This window comes from Pseudochaenichthys georgianus, chromosome 3, assembly GCF_902827115.2.
Source record: "Pseudochaenichthys georgianus chromosome 3, fPseGeo1.2, whole genome shotgun sequence".
NCBI classification, from domain to species: Eukaryota; Metazoa; Chordata; class Actinopteri; order Perciformes; family Channichthyidae; genus Pseudochaenichthys; species Pseudochaenichthys georgianus.
In genome coordinates, this window is record NC_047505.1 from 15,044,010 (window position 1) to 15,064,346 (window position 20,337).

Genomic DNA, 20,337 nt, shown 5'->3' on the forward strand with positions numbered 1-20,337 from the left:
AATTATTTTTAAAAAAGCGGGAATTTCCTGTGTTAGGTCCCGTGTCCGCATAGCGCCTTTGTAATAACAAAAACAAGATGTTGGATCGTTTAGTAACTGAAATGGAAATTCTTCACTATTTTCTGACATTTAATGTACCAAAAGATTCATTAATTTAACCAGGGAATGATCTTCAAATTAATCGAATCAAATAATGGTTAGTTGCCAGCTGTTTGTCACTAATCACAATCACAATGACCAACTGATTAATTTGTGGAGAATGAGTAGTGGTTTCATCAAGACAGTGTGACTATCAATTCAGATTCCTCACAGTGCAAAACGCTTGTGTAAGCCCTGCCTTACTTCACATTGATGACATTGATTTTTAACATATGTTAGAAACATTAAAGCACATTATATCTGAAATGACACTTACGTTGGATTTGGTCATTGGAGCATTCTTGCTGGCATATTTGTTACCCACAGCCGTGAAGGGAACCTGAGAGCTCAGGAAGAAGAACCAGCGGTTGACGTGGGAACAGGTTTTGCCCTGACTCGGCCATTCCGCGTGACCTGCAGAGAAACGACCACAACCTGTAGGGCTGCCTTCCAACACATGTTCCACACCAACACAGACAGGGACAATAGAGTGGTGCAGGAATGAGTCCTAAAACACTGTAAATGTCCCTGCTGCGGGACTAATAAAGGAATTCTGATTCTAATAAAAACCAGGGAATGAGTCAGCCCTTTACAACTTCTGGTTCAACTCAAAGATTTTGGTTAGATGCCTAAAATAAGGTCTGGCGTAAGAGATTTGGCCATTTTGTACAACGAGATAAAATACGCCAGTAATTCTTCGAATTCTCCTTAATGTCCGAAGTTGCTAACTCTATATTTGCTCTTTAATTTTATGTCTTGCATTTTCTTTTTTGCTGTTTGTCATTCTCCTGCTCTAATTCTTGTCCTGAACTTGTGTATAATAAATGGTGGTTGCAAACAAGTATGTAAATGAGACTTCTAACTGCATCACGGCAAACATTAACCGCGTTTAGCTGAGAGGTTGTTCATTTATAGCCCAAAGTAAGCTTTTTACATCTGCCGATTTTACTTTTGCATTTACGATCCGAAAATGATAAAAGCAGAGGCAATAGGTGAGGATTATCCTGCTGAACACAATACGAAGTATCATAAACCTGTGATGGCGTCGAGGCTGATTTTCTGCAATCATCCAATGGAAAAATTGTTTTTTGTCGAGGGACCTCTTGCAATGTTAACCTCCAGCAGGGCCTATAAAAAAAGACTTCATCTCTGCACCACTCTCTGGCACTGGTACATCCTGCAGGGTACTGACCTTTGAGGGCAGCCCACACAGACAGGTCAGCCAGAGTGACAGATTGTCCGACAAGGAAGGTGCGCAGAGAAAGAGCCTTATCCAATTCCCCCAGCGCCGCGCTCACACCAGACTGACCACACAGACGCCGAGCGCTGAACTCCAGCCAGTGGTCCACCTACCAGACAGTATTTCGAATGAGGAAACCACTCTTAATAACACAACAGAAAATCACTAACACACAAAAGCACACACCTCGGTCTGCTCCATCATGTTGGATCCGTAGAGGCCAAGAGCGGGAGCCACTCGGGCCAGGTACCGACTGATAGAGTTGGTGTCATTGAACTGGATCGCACTGAGGAAAGGAAAGAGAACAGAGTAGAAATGAATTAGAACATTCTAATCCTATAGCACACATACCTTCTACATATGATATTTAAAAAAGGAACACTTCAACCATTAAATTATCATTTTCATATCAGCAACTCACAATGTGTTAGCTTTAAATCTTTAATTTCTCAGCTTATTTTTGGGCCAGTTTAGCCTTTATTACCATGTGGAGAGAGTCCACGGGCCGGATTTGAACCAGTTTTTTGTTTGTTTTTATTTGTATTCATATGTGATTGCCTCAGTATTTTATATGCAAGTCCGCTATTTTTACTCTTGCCTTTTATCTCTTTTGTTAAAACTGTAAATATCTCTGCTGCGGGACAGATAAAGAATTTCTGATCTGATTTTGCTCCAGCAGGGACTAAGCCCTAGGACATGGGCACCAGTTTACCAAGTAATGTATGCGGCAGTTGCTTTAATTCTTAATTCTCACTGTTGACGAATATTCCAAAAACCTTCTTGATCAAATTATGTGAAAAAGGATTGGTTAGAAAAATCAAGAATATATCAAAACATCAAAATAAAAACTTCCACACAACTTGTGCAGTATAATCTCCATTACTTAGCATTTCAATCACCCTAGCATAAACGGAAAATAGCACGCCTGCGCAAACTGTTGATGCAGAAGGCTTTAAAATAAGTAGGGTTTATCAAAAGAAATTCACATGTTTGGAAAACAGTAATCATTGAGATTTGGAGTATACTGCATACGTTGTTTTATGTGAGAGTTTGGTTTATAACCACATTTAATTCATTTCATAAAGAATGGCATGCGAGAAAATGTTTTCTTCACAAACTCAAGAGTAACACGGGGTGAGATATAAAAATATTGAAAGTATTACTTTAAGCACATTCAGCAGTTTGAAACAATGGTGCTACCTACTCAGAGACTTGAAGCCGGGTGTCTTTGCCTTCCTCCACTGATAACTGCACACTAGCCTTCACATGCTCTGCTGCCAGAAGCGCTCCTGCAGGGGAGAGGAAACAATTTAGTGTTTTGATAGTTGTGACTGGGCCTAAAAGAATAAACCAACTGCATCTAGAAAGATTATGTTAAAAGGCACCTGGATGTTTTGTATTCTTTAAATAGGTTTGGCCCCTCTATCTTCCATCTATCTATCTATCTATGACTTGAGTGCAACATAACAACCTGTATGACTGCAGGCAATCTTCACAGAACATTTGTGAACCAGTTGAACTGGTCCTCTACACTGCAGTGTTTTATGTGACCTGCCCCTTTCATAGAAGTACTGCTTTCCTAAAACTGGTTTTCAACATGTCAGGACTCAAGAGTCTTTGCATAAACATTCTTGTAATGCCATGGACTTAATATCAACACAGGTAACGGGTTTTCTACAGAAGAAAACAATTGACCAAGGCTGCCCAGTATTACACTTTTAAGGTCAAGTGCTGGTGTTAAAACGAAAATAAACCAGGTTGCAAAAAATTAATAAAAAAATAACATTTCCAATACAACCTTCCACGTTTCAGCTGCTTGCATCAGCCTGCTGTACTCTGTATACACGCAAGAGGCGCTATTACCCGCTGTCAAAGCTAGTGGGTCAGTTCATTGTAGTACAAAGCAATGGCATACTAAACTCAGGAAAGCCTTGTTCTGAATGTATTTAACACAGAATACTTTCCAATATCAATAAAATATGTCAAGTTTCACCCAACGCTAGATACTTTTTATAGACATGTAACTAAGTATGTATTTACCTAAACCGACAAGCTCAGCTAACCTTTTAGCTAGTGTCATCGTGTCAACTGCTCATAATAAATGTGTGTTATTTGGTCATGTGCATTTCCAAGCTCGTGATGACTTTTTGCATGGGTATATGCATGCCATAGTGAACGTTCAAATGTGGAATATTAACATTTAAAGGTAGCTGCTGTCATTAAAAAGGACATGTTAACGAACTGTCCACATGCTGTGTTTCAGTGCCACGACGGCAAGCTTGCTAACGTTAGCTTGTTAGCTAACTACACACCCAGTTTGAACTTATAAGGACATACTGCCATACCAGGTTTATTTCATATAGGTCATGTTACAGACGTAGCCTTTATTGCAAAATAAACAACTTGGCTGGTTCCAAACTCATTCCATTGTTGAGTTGCAAATATTAGCCACGTTATTCTGCTGGTTTACAACTTCTAACAATAATATTAACTTTCAATATTGTATTTCAATGGGTCTGTGTCTTCATATCTTCCGAATCAAGCAAATCCTAGCAACTGGTCAATTGTCTCACTTTATAAGAGATATTTATATCTATATTATTATTACATACGATGAAAAAACATTGAGGGAGAGTTTATAAATATAGTTTGTCTCGTTTGTTGGGATGACACGTAACAGTGCTAGCTAGTCAGCTGTCACTACATTCATGCACAGGACTCAAAGAGCAAGTATTTATTCATGCTGAAACTCACCTAGAGGCGGATTGCTCATGTTGATGGTGAGGTTTAACGCCATGATGTGAAATCCTTCTTCCACAAAGGTGGTAAAGCCTTTTCACAAGAAACCTAACAGCAGACAGCCAAGACTACTCTCCACAGCGAGCAGCACCCCGGGGATCTAGAGTCTGAGCAGCAGCAAAGCATGAGAGGATGGGACTTCTTTTGTTTTTGTCACTGCTAACCAACCACTTATTGCTGCAACACTGCCACCAACTGTTCAGGAGCTGAACACACAGACACAAAACACGAGCACAAACCAGGAGCCTCCGGGACTCTTTAATTCTGGGGCCCCATTATTTTTTATTTTAAGTTGTTAACTTAATGTTTGCTTTTTGGATTTTACGTTTGTTTGCTTTTCAATTCAATACTCTCCCGTTTTTCTTCTGGTCCTAATCAGCCGTCTATCTGAACGTGTGTCCACAGCAGGCCCGGTTCTACAGGGGTGCATAAGGGAGCATTGCACCCTCAGTTGAGTCGTTATGCACCCTCATTTGAAGTAAAAAAAAAAATGAAAAGTCAAAAAAATGAAAAGTCAAAAATATTACATATATAATAACAATAATAATAACAATAATAATAGTAGGAAGAAGAAGAAGAAGAAGAAGAAGAAGAAGAAGAAGAATAAGAAGAAGAAGAAGAAGAAGAAGAAGAAGAAGAAGAAGAAGAAGAAGAAGAAGAAGAAGAAGAAGAAGAAGAAGAAGAAGAAGAAGAAGAAGAAGAAGAAGAAGAAGAAGAAGAAGAATATAGTTGAAATAAAATAAATTGTAATTGTGGTTAAATAACATTGTCTGCTGCATTTATTTGGTCAATTTAAACGGTAAGTAACATCATCGCGTTTGTCATCTGCAAGGTGCTTACACAGCAGTCGGTGATGGACATCAGAAAATGGTTAAAACAACCAGCCCTAATCGCCAGCAGTAACACTGCATCTACTGGAGGTAATAACAGTTCAGATCATGGGGACATTACGTTACCCACGGCCACTGTCGTGGACACTAACGTCCTCCCGCCCGACTCGTCGGCTTTGCCCGCCTCGCCCACGGAGGCGGAGCAGCCGTCTTTGTTGCCCCAAACACTACCACCCCTCGCGGCCCGCAAGTGCCAGAGGACCTCGGCAAAACAGAGTCTGCCCAGGTATATTTAAAAAAGTACCCAACTCGCCTGTACAGTGGGGTAAGGCACTCATTTTGCAGCTCATGGTTTCAAAACAGAGATTGGCTCTAAAAAAGATGCCATCTTCTGCTTTGCATGTAGACATTTCGGTTCAAGTATGTCAGATGCCTTCACCACAACTGGCTACGACAACTGGCGCCATGCTGTTGTACGTGATAAGAGACTGGGAAAGCATGAATCATGCAAAGAGCACAGATCCATAGATCTCTTCATTTTGCTCTCAAAGTGCACCAGATTGATGCTTTGAACTTCAATATTACAAAAAAAATGCCCCCGGACCCCCCTAGAGTGTGTTAGGTCCACTCCCCACTTATAAAAATAGCACTTTACCACTGTACCCTCTCTAATCTCAGATGCACCCTGAGTCATTTTGTTCTGGAACCGGGCCTGGCCCACAGTGAAAATGTAGGTTTATTCTGGATATACATTTTTGACTTACATCCTTATCGATATTATTGTTACTGCTTTTGTGGAGAAATAGCGACCACTTGATGGAAGCTAATGGGAATCATAGAAAAATAAATGAACATTGTGCTCATCACATTCTTGTTCATCATTCCTTGACAAAAAATGTACCATTGCCATTCAAAGGAAAAAGTGGGAGAATTCATAAGGCTGGGCTAGTGGGCTTTATGGAGAAAAAAGTGTATTTACTCATAAATGTAAAGTTGACTTGTGTAATTTCTTGAACATGTCCTTCTAAAAACCCTTTACACTTTCACTCCGCTACAGTTCAGTATGTTTTATTCCAATACATTTATCTGACAGCTACGTAAGGTTACACGATGTTTGCATACAAAAACATTATAACAGTTTATAAAATGGTGATGTTATCTGATGAATTAAACTAACCAACAGTTTGGACAACTAATGCTGAAACTATATTGTCGATGAATGAAGTCATTATTGATGTAACAAACATGTTATATTTCAATCTTTTCAAATGTAAAGATATTCAGCTTTTCCTTTTCATAATTGTTATACATTTTAAATTAAGTTTAGGTTATAGTTGTGATCATGACTTTTCACTCTTTTAACTATTCTTATAAACCAATCAAATGATTTAGGAATACTTCAGCTACATTTTCCTAATTGTTCTTGCATATTGAACTTAAATAACATTACAATGAATGACTAATACTTGTTTTCACACCGTGGTATGAATACTTTTACTAAAGTACATCTTCTGATGAATTTCTCCACCACTGTAGTTATATGTACGAAAGTATAAAGCCTGCCACAACCAACCATGTCATTCATTGTATGTACGTCATGGACTGAAGCCAAAGATCTCGCGATACTTGTGGTGCTATAAAAACCCATCCGCGGCCTTAAATCGGTCTTTCTTTCTCTCCCTTTAACGGTGAAGGTGCAACAGTAATCGGTCGTCCCGAGCCCGGGTTCATCCGACACCCTCACGCAAGCTGAACTCAACCAACACGCAACATGCCTCCCAAATTCGACCCCAGCGAGGTTAAAGTTGGTATGTTTTCAGTGTTACCTGGGTAATAAAAGCAGAGTCTTGTTCACAGCAAGATGGAGTCGTTCTCTGACGGCTGTCTCCGTGTCTGCCGGCCTGTGAACGGCCTAAAGAAAACGGTAAAGTTGGGGCACGAAAAGCGACGAGAAACGGGGAAATAATTTGGACTTGTATTATTGCATGCTTAAATTATATTTTCCAGTTGCAGTGTGAGTGATTTGTGACGGTTTGCCAGTGTGTGTGTGTGGGCTACATGGGAACCACGTGCTAGAGTACTAGCTAACGTTAGCTGCGTTAGCTAATTTACCTTGCCTCGTAATCTTATTTGACTTGTTTGAATGTATTCATTTGTTTTATGGACTGATTTTAATTTGACTTATTGACGCAAGTAATGTTGATGCATTTTATTTACAGTTCCTTTTTGAGAATTATAGCCTGAAGGGTTTTACAAATGACGATGCCCATTATTGTAAATACACTTTCATATTGTATTGCGTCCTGCTGTCTTGATTTGATTTATCAAGATATTATAGCAATGTTGGGTATTCATATACTAAAAAACTAAGTGATTGGATTTGTAAATGTTCAGTGCAATACTCATCTCAGGGAAATTATAATATGATAACAATGAGTCTTGTATCATAAGAATATAAATCGTGTTTTGCTTCAATTTGGTGTGATCGGTCAATATTGGACGTGTATGTTGCATTTAACATTAGTGAGCGAGGTGTGAATAGAGTTAAATTGCTTTAGTCGATGTTTGGGACTCACTTCCAAATCCACCCCTGTTCCCAGAATGATTCCTGTTGAGCTTTATTACTTCAGATGGCAAAATGTAATGTTTCTCTAATACAAAATGGGACATTCATTTTGTTTTACAACATATAATATGCCAAATTAAGACTAAAGTGGACTACTAAACACAATGTCCTTAGCTGCTCACCATGACATAGTTAATTGATAGGCTAGAGCTATTATTTCTATGCATCAAATAGTGGCGTCAACATGTGGGCATTAAAGCAAACATTCCTGTCTTTTAACCAACATTACTAGTAAGGTTGTCAGCCTCCCGCCACTATGCCTGTCTGTCAGAGTGACTGAGTATAATCCAGTGGAGGCTAAGAGTGACCCGGCTTTAGGAAACAGGGATGCCCGAAAACCATGGACAACTTTGTGCCGAAAAGACTGGAACAAATAAAGCTGCAACCGGACCGGTTTACTCACTTGTCAGTACGTTTTGTGGATAATTAATTGGATTGTGCTCAGTGTCTCTTCTTTTTCTTGCAGTGTACATGAGATGCACTGGAGGAGAGGTTGGAGCAACATCAGCCCTGGCCCCCAAGATCGGACCCCTGGGTCTGGTGAGTTTGAAATAGAAATGCATCTTGGTTTAAAAACTATCAGCCTCCCGCCACTATGCCTGTCTTGTCAGTGGCTGAGTATAATCCAGTGGAGGCTAAGATTGACCCAGCTTTAGGAAACAGGGATGCCCGAAAACAATGGACAACTTTGTGCCGAAAAGTCTGGAACACAAACTGAGGATGGCACAGCTATAATGCACTATCTTTTGAAGTGTTTTTTTTATTAGTGGTACTTTTTTTTAGCACCTTTTGTGTGTGAAGTTTAAATGTTTTTTTTCCTTTCATCAGTTGTAAGCTTCTCAACCACTTTTCCTCAACAGTCTCCCAAGAAAGTTGGTGATGACATTGCCAAGGCCACCGGTGACTGGAAGGGCCTGAGGATCACTGTGAAGCTGACTATCCAGAACAGACAGGCAGCGGTAAGTCTATGTCCAAACTGCAATATCTATACATTACACCAATGATGTGGAGGTAATAGGATGACTGGCAGTAGTCATGACTGTTCTGTATTATCATTGCTTTCCTAAGGTTGAGGTCGTTCCCTCTGCATCTGCTCTGATCATCAAGGCTCTGAAGGAGCCTCCTCGTGACAGGAAGAAGGTCAAGAACAGTAAGTGACCTTCTTTAGAAAAGTATTAAAAAGCACACATTGATTTAATGTTCATTGACTCATTGCTCCCCTCTTCTGCTTTACAGTCAAGCACAGTGGGTCTGTTACCTTTGAGGAAATTTTGACCGTCGCTCGCACCATGAGGCCTCGCTCCATCGCCAGAGAGCTCTCTGGTAAGAAATACATCTCTTAACTCTGAATTGTACTTCTAACATTTGAAATGCAAGTTGGCCAATTTATAAAGAGGTGCAGGAATGAGTCTTAAAACCCTGAAACTCTTCCACATCAGGTCCTCTAGCCTGTCATTTCTTTTGTCTTTTCACATTTTGTTCTACGGTGTAAAATATGACAGATTACTGCCACTGATTTGACCTCACCTTATTTATGCTTCAAAGATAACAGTTGTGTTAACATGTGGGCATTAAAGGTGGGGTAGGTAAGTTTCAGAAACCGGCTCGAGATACACTTTTTGTTATATGCCATGGAATGCTCGTAACATCCAGATGGCAATGAATATCTGAAGTGCTTTGACAAAAAATCCATTAAAAAAATGTCATCTGTAGAAGCCGTCATACTGTAAAAAGTACAACCAATCCATAGCAGGGCTGGCTAAACGGATTGGATGGCCTACCTGCCTGTCAGCCTGCCATCGGGGCACACACTTATCTCGTGCCCTCATTGGTCATGTGCCCTTATTGGTCATGTGCGCGTTCGTGTGTGTTGGAGGAGGGGCTCTATAAGGAAGTGGCAGATTTTCTCCGGTTGTGTATTTTCAAATTCGTTCTCAAACTTACCTACCCCACCTTTAAAGCAAACATTCCTGTATTTTAAACATTACTAGTAAGGTTGTCAGCCTCCCGCCACTATGCCTGTCTGTCAGAGTGACTGAGTATAATCCAGTGGAGGCTAAGAGTGACCCGGCTTTAGGAAACAGGGATGCCCGAAAACCATGGACAACTTTGTGCCGAAAAGACTGGAACAAATAAACCTGCAGATTTGATCAGTTATTTCAACATGTTGTGAATAGTTATGAGCTGTAAACTAAATGACTGGTTTATGGTCTTGTATAGCTTTTGACAATATGTATCGTCTCTCCAGGAACCATCAAAGAGATCCTCGGTACCGCTCAGTCTGTCGGCTGCACCATTGATGGTCGTCATCCCCACGATGTCATCGATGATATCAACGGCGGCAAAATCGAGTGTCCATCTGAGTAAATGCGTGACAACAATAAAGTTTTCACAAACGTAACTCTTTGTGTTGCACCTTTTTTACACTATTCATGCTCAAGATGCATAAACTCTGGGAAAGTATATCAATTACTGAACCATGTCACTTGTAATGCTGTAAAAATATTACAGAGCCTTAACTTTGGCCTTAGAACTGAACTGCTTTAACAACTCTGACTATTGTACACACTTAGTTGGGGACATTTTTGTCAACATGACTTGCCATTTGAACAGTGCTGTGTACAAAGTAGTTGGTCAGATTGTAAAAGAAGTTCCTAGGAGTTAAGTTAACTATTTTAAATGTTGGATATTGTGGTTTATTGATCCCATATTGGGAAATGTTTTCCTTGCAGCAGTATAACAATTTTGCATTGCTCGCAAGTAAAAAATAAACAATTGAAATAAAACTGCATTTAAAAGTAGAACATATACAGTAGACTGTGAAGATAAACTGACAAAACACTATTGGCCCTTCGATAGTGTGTTATAGGTTAGAGCTGTAATGGGTTGTTGGTACAAAAATGTTACACTAATGCCAGTCTTGTCTAAAAAGAATGTCTTCCCAGGGGTCTCCAACACGTAGCTCGCGGGCATCTTTTCAGTAGCTCGCCGCTCGATTATCGATTATAGCGTAGTAACGTTGCTTCTTGATTTTTCGGCCACGGCTGGACAATAAAGTGTTTTTATTTTAGAATTGTTTCTGTGACACAATTATAAAATTGGTCCGTGACGCAGAGATCAAGGAGCAGATGTGACAGCGGCACAGCGACACCACACATGGAGCAGTCCGCTTTCTCCACCAACACCAGTCCAGAACCAACGGCAGAATGACCCGCTCTGTATCAGTCCGCGGCTCAGACACACAGCAGGGATTTGTGTTTTTGAAAAACACTCGTTATCGTAATGTCAGGTTTTTGGTGGATTTAATAAAGTATTGGATTGCAGAGTATGAATGTCCTCTTGCTATTTTCAGTTGATAAATACGTGTAAAGTGTGTGAAGGCAGGAGGAAAGCTAACGCAATCAGTCTCCTCTCCGTTCATCCAAACCCCGCCCCCTCCTGAAAAATAACTAGTAATAAGAGTGACAGGCTGATAGTCACCTGATAGAAACTTTATTATTCACTTAATCACTGATTGAGATGATGAAGCTAACTTAATCACATACATTTATGGGATTCATGTAACTGTAAGACAGAGAATGTAAGTGTGCACCCACATGCACTATTTTTGTTTTTATAATGCTGTTGTAAATACTCCTGTTGTCTGCTGTGTTCAAACTCAAGTCATGTGTGTGATGCCTCATTCAGGACATTCAGTGTCCTTTTTTTTTACAGAAGACCGTTGCTTGAAGCTGCAGCTAGACTGCAGAAGCATTGGAAAAAAATGTCAGAGACATAGGGAGGCTAGACCTATACAATTTAATGTCAAGACCAAGAAAATATGGCTGCACTGTTCAGTGTCAATCCTGTGGAGATGGAGGTTACAAATCTCCAAAATAATGTTCAGCTGAAGTCTCCGCAAAACTCACAACATTTCTGGAGCCTTGTAGACCCAGAAAACTATAAGAACATTCACCAAGTAGCACTGAACATGTCTGCTTTATTTGGCTCTACATCCCTTTGTGAAGCAGCTTTTTCTGGCATGAAATCTAAATAGAGAACAAGACTGACTGATGAACATGTAAATGACTATTAGAGTGAACCTAAGTGGGTACACTCAAGCATACACCTCTATGGTGGACTCCATGCAGCGCCAGTCATCTCACTAACTGTAACACTTATTTTACACGTGCCATAAGATGCTTGCAAGGTGGTGATTAAGGCGATGTATTTACTATGTGGGCCATAATAAGAAGTGAAAACATTGTATTTTTCTCTTGGACATTTATGTGAATCTTCAGTGAAGTACTTACAATGTTGTCCATATTAATGTGTGAGAAATTGTCGTTTTCTTGGACCTTGATGTGAAGTTAAGATTTTAGATAAGCTTTAGGTATTGTAATTTCACACAAAAGTAGCTTAATTCAACTGATGAGTGCTATGTGAATAAATGTAAGCGATATGATGCACTTTCATTTATTCAAAGTAGCTCTCAGGTGGAGAAAGGTTGGAGACCCCAGACTGATTATTTCAGATCTGGTGACTACATTTCCCATAATGCAACATAACTCATTCAGGTGTTAGGCTTACAGCAGCCTGAGGAACATAAGGCTATAGGGGTCTGGTACAGTAACCTTTTAACTACAGATTTTACATTTTTAAAGTCCTTTCAAAGCATGTAAAAGGCCTCCCACCATCTAGAAACGTGTCACTTGCATCATGACAAAGATGGCGTATTCCATTTATTAAGAAATTATTTAATTTTGACTAAATCAAAATGCCATGATTTATCACTTAAACTGACATTTGATAAAGAATCACTAACAATATTTCAACATGACTTGTAAACAAACGCAGCGAGGGGAATACAAACTGGTGGGTGATTTAGGACTCGAGTCAATGTGCACTTTTAATACAAAAGATTTATTGAAAATTTCAACCAGTCATTTACAATTCTACAAAAGTATAAATGGTTCAAAAATTGAACAAACACAGGTGCATCTCTTTATACTGAAGTCATGTAGTCCACAAAAATTGAACTGTGTTATGGCAAAATACAAAACTGTGATGCTAGCTTCCAAACTAGAGTGTGATTTCGTACCCTAAGCTAGTAGCAAATTTCAGGGCAGTTTTTTTGTTACTTTTATCAAACATGTCTTATTTGAATCTATTTTTATTTGGAGCTTTTGTGGAATAAATAAAAGGCTGTTCCTTAATTGAGGGTATCACAGTAATGCTGCCACGATCAAATACTTTAATCTATTCATAACTGGAAAACGTGTCAAACTACGCCCTATGTTTTGAGAGCCAACGGCCCAAAACACTTCCATTAGACTTGACGAAACATACACACTGTTAACTAACAGACAGTGCTGCATAAACTAAACGCAGAAAAACAAAATGCTTCAAATAAAAAACGCCGCAAGAAGCTCAAAACGCAACGGAAACCAGGCACACAAACAATTGAAGCACACAGCTGGGCCCGGAGCAAATAAATGCGGCGCACGTGCTGTCAAGTTGGACAAGATGTTTCTTCATTTTCATGCGTTTTGGCATATTTCTTTTCTTTTCTTTGCATTGTCTATGAATGAACAGCACGTTTCTCCTGGAAGTGTCTTAGGCCGTTGTAATGTCATTGCCCGTCAGCCAATTTAGTATATAGATTGAAAAGCTCATATACAAGAGCATATAAATCCAATGAGCCAGAATCAGTCACTTTGAATTTAACTTTCTGTCAACGGACACTTACTACTGTATATCCTTTACTGTATAGAACAGTGTATCAAAAGGTGACAGATATATACAACAAATAAATACCAAAAAGGACAAAATATCAGGAAGTGCGTAACGTAGTTGTTGTTTCTTTGTGCTGAAGACAGCAGCTGCCCTTTTTAGAATTGAACCTCCACCCATTGTTGGCTCACTGAACCTGGAGGAATTGATTCAGTTTTGCTCAATGCTGACTGAGTGTCACTTGAACGCAACACGCCCAGGAGAGTGATGGGAGTGTATTGTTGTTTGTGTCATCATCAGTTCTCCACATCTTCCTCCTCTGCCTCATTCTCGGCTTCAGGTTCCTCGTCCATGCGCTCCTCTTCCTCCTCTTCCTCCTCCCTGCTCTTATCGTTCTCAGAGTCAGTTTTCTTCTCTCTGTCTTTACGTTTCTGCTCAGACACCTCCTTCTTTCCTTTCTGGCCCTTCTTGTACACTGTAAAAGAATAAAAACATTTGTGTATTACACAAACATTCTGGAAATCTTAGATGTTGGTCTCAATAGGTGTATTTCCATCTATATCGTTAACATATTTTCAATTTGAACATAAATAAAAGCAAAATTAAGAGTTTGATAATTAAATCATGTGATTTAAATATCCACTAAAGAGTGAAAAACATCAGGGGCCTAATTTATAAACACGCAAAGATGCCTTTTATAAAAAGACTGTGGAGTTTTTATGGAAAAGTGACTGTGGCAGTGAGGATGAGCCTGAAATTAACATTATATTTTCCCTTTAAAAGTGACGTACTGACCTTCTAGAGCTTCTCTAAGAGGCTCCAGGAATCGTTCAAACTCCATTTCCTCCATCGCAGACAAAACATCTCCTGCGTTCAGAGTTTTCCTTTTGGCTTTCATGGCAAAGTTGTTTGCACTGGAACAAAAAACAGAAAAACATTTTTATTGAATTAGAGGTAAAATTAGGAATGTCACAAATAATATTCACGGTATTAAACCTTACTGGAAAGTTATATTACGTTTTTTTTTCTTGAACTGTTTTTTGTGAATCAACACTCGAGTGATTTTTTCTAAGTGAGTTTGTTTATCCTTACCAGGACGTTGCATACAGCACAAACACACTGGCAGCTTGGGATATGGCTCTCCGGGCTTCTTTCGACACATTAACCCCATCTGGGAGCTGTGGGGAAAACAAATGGTGCGGATGAGTTAGAGCATCTCAAGGCTGCAGGATATATTCATTTTATCAGAAAAACAAGCACATTAGGAACATTAACAACATATGCAAAAGGTAATCAGTTACAACTAAATGTTATTTTTTTAAGAAAAACAAAAAACCAAAGTTCCAAAACAGCTACAGTAAGTTACTTTTCACCATTTAATATGGTACATTCAAGCAAGTATTGGATACTGATATTGAAATATAAAACATTATTTCACATTTACATTTTGGTACAAGAAGTTCCCATGAAGAATATATAACTAGGTGTCATATTTAAGTTTACATACATATAAAATGTAAATATAAAACTTTAATGTTGTTTTTTTATACTTGTACTTAGGAAAATGTTTGTATTATTGTTTATATCTACACTTCAGTGATAATATTTTCACTTAAACAAAATATTTGATGACTTTCTCCCCCTCTTGTCACACGGGACTTTTACTAGTACTATTTTATTATAACTTGTGAATTTTATTTTACACTAATAGTATTATTATTCTGACGCTCCGAGAGGAGTACTTCTTATGTATCCACTCACCGCCTCCTTGATGATGCGGGTGATCACCGCGTTGGGCAGGTTTAGATCTTCGGGTTTCTCTGCCATGTCTCTCGCCGGTTACCGAGTGCTTCACCCCGCCGTCTTCGCACCGTTAACTCCCCCGTCCGGATTACCGTTACCTCTCGTGTTCACAGATTAGCACTGTTGTGTTAGCCTGGAGCTGCCTAAAGTAGCTAGCTAATGTAAATAGCTCGTTCAGTTTCAAAGTAATATTTAGTAATATTAGTACCACGTTTGAAGAAGACTTTATTATCAGTGTGGTTGATAGTTTTCAATTTTATATATAAGTTTAAATTGAGTTTGAAGCCGCTCGCGTTTCCAATAGAACAGATTTGTTTGGATGTTTCCCGCGAACCTTCCAAGCACGAGCCCTCCTCCGTCAACTTTCAACTACAACCCCTCTGACGTCAGCGTAACGCACGTCGACGGTACGTAGTTACGTAAACCTTCTGTGTCGTTGAGGAAGGCGTCTGCTAACAACAATTAGGTGCATTACCGCCACTGTTGGACTGGAGTGTGGTGTAGTAGATCGTCAGAAAAAAAACAAATACAATTATAAAAGAAACTGCGACTAAATTATCTCTATTGTTTCTGTTGGCTTATAATATTGTGTATTTAACAAACCGAATAATTTCTCATGTATCTTCCTTAGCAAATCCCCCAACGTGAAGCTTAGTTTTCCATCAGTTAACAACGTCATTAACTCTCTTTAACACATGCTTGACATGTTCTGGTTTATTACAGTGTGTTTATAATCTATTAGTATAGTCTTTTCTGTCGAGTGTTTGATTTAGTCATGTGTGTCCTGTTCTTGGATGGGTCATGACCTTCTCTTCTATTGGGTTCCTGCTCTGTCTTCCACCTACCCCCTACATGTTTTTGAATGCTCTAAACATGTCTTCCACTCCCAGTATTATTGCCAAGTTTTGCATGTAAAATATTTTATAATAATATTATATTTTGCTTTACTAAAGGGTTTTTATATGTCTGTAAACTAAAGTAATTTAAGTGAGTGTTAAGTTAGTTATTTAACTTCCTCCTAGGATTACAAAAGACCCCCATCACCCCAGCAACAAACTGTTCTGTCTGCTGCCGTCTGGCAGGCGGTACAGCAGCATCAGGACTAAAACAACCAGACTCAGGGACAGTTTCATCCCACACGACTGTTAAACACTTTAACAGCAACAACATTAATCTGGCTGCAATTTAGAAATTATTTATCTAATATATCATATTCAATCACTTGCATAAAGACTCTTATTGCACTATTCCACTATTTCCCTTTTTTTCTTTTTGTATTTACTTGCACAATTGTTTCAGTTTTTTTCAGTTTTATTGTGTTGCACTGTTGGAGGAGCCTGTGACCTAAGATTTTCTACGCATAACCAATAAAATACTTGAACCTTGAACCGTTACTTCCACCCCAAAGCATGGAAATCACTAAGGTTCAATCTTAGTAGTAAATTCAACATTTTGTAGACGATATTGTCTGCATAACAACTCCCCAGATTTGAGGCTTGAAAGCACAGAAGCTGTTAGGACATTGGGTCGGTTATATTCTTCAGACCATTGCAATGCTAGCAATATCCCTAATTTTGCTGTGCAAACTGAAAGGTGATCTGACATTTTCATTTTTACTAGTATTCCATGTACCATGTCCTCTTTGATTTCCCAATTTGCCAATATCTTGACCCTCAACTTCTTTCGCAGAATTTCCTCCATTTCAACCTGCATTGTATTGTGATGTGTTTAACACTACAAATTCGGTGAGTCTGAGCCTGCCCAACATCACGGTTTTTAAGGTTGTTTTCTGCTGCAGACATACGCGATGCATCCATAATCTAGAACTGCAATCATAAGAGCCCAGTATATATTTAATAAAAATGTTCTGTGATATCTGTCACAATCTTTTCAAATAGAACTGCAACAATCTCACTGCCTTGACTTGTTCAAGGACTGGTCCATATAACTTCATGGTTACTACTGCACCATCATATGCATAAAGTGATTTCCCCATGTTTTTCTCAACATGTTTAAAATATAATTTATCATTATGGTAAATGACAGTGGAGTACACACACTGCCGGGATTGTAATTACTATTGTATACGTTTATTCGAAAATTCTGTACCCACCTTAACCCCGTTGTCCTCTGACTATAAACAGCAAATCTGACACCCAGTTGTATATTCTACCATTTACACTTCATTATTAAATATAATTTTAATAAGAAATCTCTCTTTCCATAACATGTCATAAAACTTTTCCACATCAAAGTACACAGCAATCCCCATATATTTTTTGCTTGAGCTTTCCTGACTTAAGATTCCAGACAGATGGACTGACCTTTTCCGAAATCTCGGAAAGTGAGTTTCTCATCAGTATTTTGGAGTGGACGGAGATCTATTAAATTCTGCTCTAACAAGCAAACATTAAAACGTCATTAAAACCATGAGGCACCTAAAGTGATAAACTCCCACTCACACATTATTTTCATTGTACAGATGAATATTAAAACCCTGAACATACAGACTTTTAACTCTGCTTACACCTTCATTACTAACAGAGTGGTGAAGGTCAGGGGTATTTAGGTGGTTTCCATGGCAGCTGGTTCCCTTACACATGCAAGGAGGTGAAGCAGCCCACACATTGTGAAACTCTCCGTAGAGTAAGCTATGCAAAGAAAGGTGAGCGTCTACTCCCACCAAGTTCAAGCTTCTGTTGCTGCTCTCTGCGCCGGGCTCCAGGATACTAAAGTTTCCTCAGCCGGTCTAACTGTGTTGTTGGAACAGTCGCTTCCATTGTGTCCATCTGACATGTCGTCAGTTCACTGCAGATGTGAATTTAATTCCCAAATATGTCAGACCAGAAGTGAATGTTTGAAGTAAAGGAGGAGTAATATTGCCTTATCTGTTCAACTACAATCCACCAATGCACCAATTTCTTTCAGAAAAATAAAAAAAATGGCAAAACCACAACAACAAAAATACACCAATAACTTAATAAAAAACCTTTTAATTGGTACTTCACCAACTTTGAACATGCCTTTAAACTTACTAGAACCCTACAAAAGGATTGAATAACACATTATATGTTTTCCAAAAACTTGTAAACTCATAAAAAATGAATACATGTTTATTAGTTCAGCGTTTTGGTACCCATTTAAAGTGTGTATAAAAAGTTTGTTTTTGATGCATTTATATAAAACGTTACAACAAAGGATTTGCACATGTCAAAATGTGCCTTTTATTCTTAAACTCACAGATACATTTTTATAAACACATGAAGATACTTTTGGATGTATATGTCCACCTGATGAACATGGGTCGATAATGAGGACAGACATGCAAAGGCCCCACCACCTCTCTCACTTAACAACAAGACAGTTTCTGTATTCATTTTGTGTCTCTACAATTTGCCCGTTTTATATTTGGTGTGAGTCTTTTGTAATTCTGAGTCCCTTACTGGTTGGTATGTGTGTGACTACGAGTCATTTCTGCAGTAAAAGTCATGATGAAGGCCAGGGGACCCTGACACTTTGGGCCCCTGTGCCCCGTTATAATTCATCCATGCTGATGCATAAAATATCTGTGTCTTTAGCTAATGTGGAGCTTTTAAGAACACCTACTGCTAAAATCCACTTCAATCAGCGTTCAGACCAAAACACTGAAATTGTGGGACATAAAACCAAAACAATGACCCAAAAGACATTTCCTTCATGTGTTTCTTAACCATTTTAGACTGCTTTAGAAGTTATTACTTTTACCCAAAGTTTTGACTATGTGCCATGGCTAATGAGGCTGGTTCAATGTCATTCAGGTTGTGCGGATTATCATAATAAAATGAAATTTTTTCAAAACATTTGTATAAAAGAACGTAGGCCTTGACAAGAGGCCTACATCCAGGACATGGATAAACTGTACACCCCAGCACGTGCACTCCGCTCTGCATCAGCCAAACAGCTCGCTGCACCCGCACTGCGAAGGGGACCCAAGTTCCCATCAGCAAAAACACGTGGGTTTGCTATCCTGGCTCCAAAATGGTGGAATGAGCTCCCCATTGACATCAGGACAGCAGAAAGCTTACACATCTTCCCGGCGCAGACTGAAAACTCATCTCTTTCGACTCCACTTCGAGCGATAGAATTACTATCAAAGCACTTATATACTAATAAAGGACTGGCTTATCTATAGCCAGTTGAGTAGCACTTGAAATGTTTGGCTCTATGAAACCTGATGTACTTATATGATTCTGTTTTCTTCAAGTTTGTATCTTCCTGGTCGAATGTACTTATTGTAAGTCGCTTTGGATAAAAGCACAAGCTAAATGCAATGTAATGTCATGTAAAAGAGTTAAAACAAATAAAACAGAGGTACAATTATTATTATTTTTGAATGATAAACATGAAATAATACAAAGTTTGAGAACTGTTTCTTGTCCATGTGTTCTACACAGGTTGCCCATATCTGTCTTTTTATAGACTTTCACTGTGATAATTGTAGTCTTTAATCTTCAATTGACTACAGCTGCAGCCACTATAGTTGGCAGTGTTATTTTGACCTTTTTACACAAAACCAAAAACAGGTGCTAACAGAAGTTACAATTATCCGTACCATTTCCATTTAATGAAAGTTAAAAACTTCTGCTGCACTACTGCTTAGAGGTAAATATTGTACTTTTTACTTCAGTGACTTTTCCGATCACAGCTTTTCAACTCCTTCCTGTCCGGTGAATACAACGTATATCCAGCGGTTTTTTATTTTAGGGATAAATTGAAGGATGGTATGTTTCTTTATGTGTTTAGAAACATATAGTTCTTAAAGCTAAATTATTTGCAACAGCTGAAAGAAAGGGGTGTTTCTGTTTCTAAAAACGCATGAAAAGTTAACTTTTTAGAGATGCATGGATACAGAGCAGAGGGAAGAGACCAAGGGGTAGACCTAGGCCCAGGTGGAGGGATTATATCTCTTCGCTGGCCTGGGAGCGCCTTGGGATCCCCCAGTCAGAGCTGGTTGATGTCGCCAGGGAAAATAAAGTTTGGGGCTCTCTGCTGGAACTGCTACCCCCGCGACCCGACCACGGATAAGCGGGAGAAGATGGATGGATGGATGGATACAGAGTGACACAGTATTATATTATAGAATATGATTCATTGCTGTAGATCAAACTGCCCAACACTTTAGAATGAAGCACAACCTTAAACATCTACAG

General features: G+C 39.0%; 3 protein-coding genes and 3 non-coding genes across 7 annotated transcripts in view; 4 read left to right on the forward strand and 2 right to left on the reverse strand.

Moving 5' to 3' along the window:
* Nucleotides 1–4,313, reverse strand: part of eprs1 (glutamyl-prolyl-tRNA synthetase 1) — a 31,327-nt gene extending 27,014 nt beyond the window's left edge. Inside the window, exons 1-5 of one of the 2 annotated variants that reach the window (XM_034105371.2) lie at nt 4,133–4,313; nt 2,583–2,667; nt 1,565–1,664; nt 1,331–1,487; nt 416–552 (exon numbers count right to left, since the gene is read on the reverse strand). In XM_034105371.2, the coding sequence (XP_033961262.1) occupies nt 416–552; nt 1,331–1,487; nt 1,565–1,664; nt 2,583–2,667; nt 4,133–4,175 (522 nt within the window). In that variant the 5' untranslated portion in view covers nt 4,176–4,313. The remainder of the gene's footprint in view (nt 1–415; nt 553–1,330; nt 1,488–1,564; nt 1,665–2,582; nt 2,668–4,132) is intronic. The other variant, XM_034105380.2, reaches the window with a different exon arrangement.
* Nucleotides 4,314–6,663: 2,350 nt separating this feature from the next.
* On the forward strand, nt 6,664–10,034 carry rpl12 (ribosomal protein L12). The gene is made up of 6 exons (XM_034105392.2): nt 6,664–6,815; nt 8,100–8,173; nt 8,494–8,592; nt 8,702–8,783; nt 8,870–8,956; nt 9,882–10,034. Exons 1-6 carry the CDS (start codon nt 6,779–6,781, stop codon nt 9,998–10,000), a joined length of 498 nt encoding a protein of 165 aa, XP_033961283.1. The 5' UTR covers nt 6,664–6,778; the 3' UTR covers nt 10,001–10,034.
* On the forward strand, nt 7,881–8,008 carry LOC117444472 (small nucleolar RNA SNORA65). The gene has a single exon (XR_004551790.1). It is a non-coding gene; the product is annotated as a small nucleolar RNA SNORA65 (small nucleolar RNA).
* On the forward strand, nt 8,220–8,346 carry LOC117444464 (small nucleolar RNA SNORA65). The gene has a single exon (XR_004551788.1). It is a non-coding gene; the product is annotated as a small nucleolar RNA SNORA65 (small nucleolar RNA).
* Nucleotides 9,640–9,767, forward strand: LOC117444476 (small nucleolar RNA SNORA65). Its single transcript, XR_004551794.1, has one exon. It is a non-coding gene; the product is annotated as a small nucleolar RNA SNORA65 (small nucleolar RNA).
* A 2,480-nt stretch (nt 10,035–12,514) lies between the features above and the next one.
* pole3 (polymerase (DNA directed), epsilon 3 (p17 subunit)) lies at nt 12,515–15,549 on the reverse strand. Its single transcript, XM_034105634.2, has 4 exons — nt 15,107–15,549; nt 14,438–14,523; nt 14,141–14,259; nt 12,515–13,820 (listed from the first exon to the last, which is right to left on the reverse strand). Exons 1-4 carry the CDS (start codon nt 15,170–15,172, stop codon nt 13,642–13,644), a joined length of 450 nt encoding a protein of 149 aa, XP_033961525.1. The 5' UTR covers nt 15,173–15,549; the 3' UTR covers nt 12,515–13,641.
* Between the last annotated feature and the right edge of the window lie 4,788 nt (nt 15,550–20,337).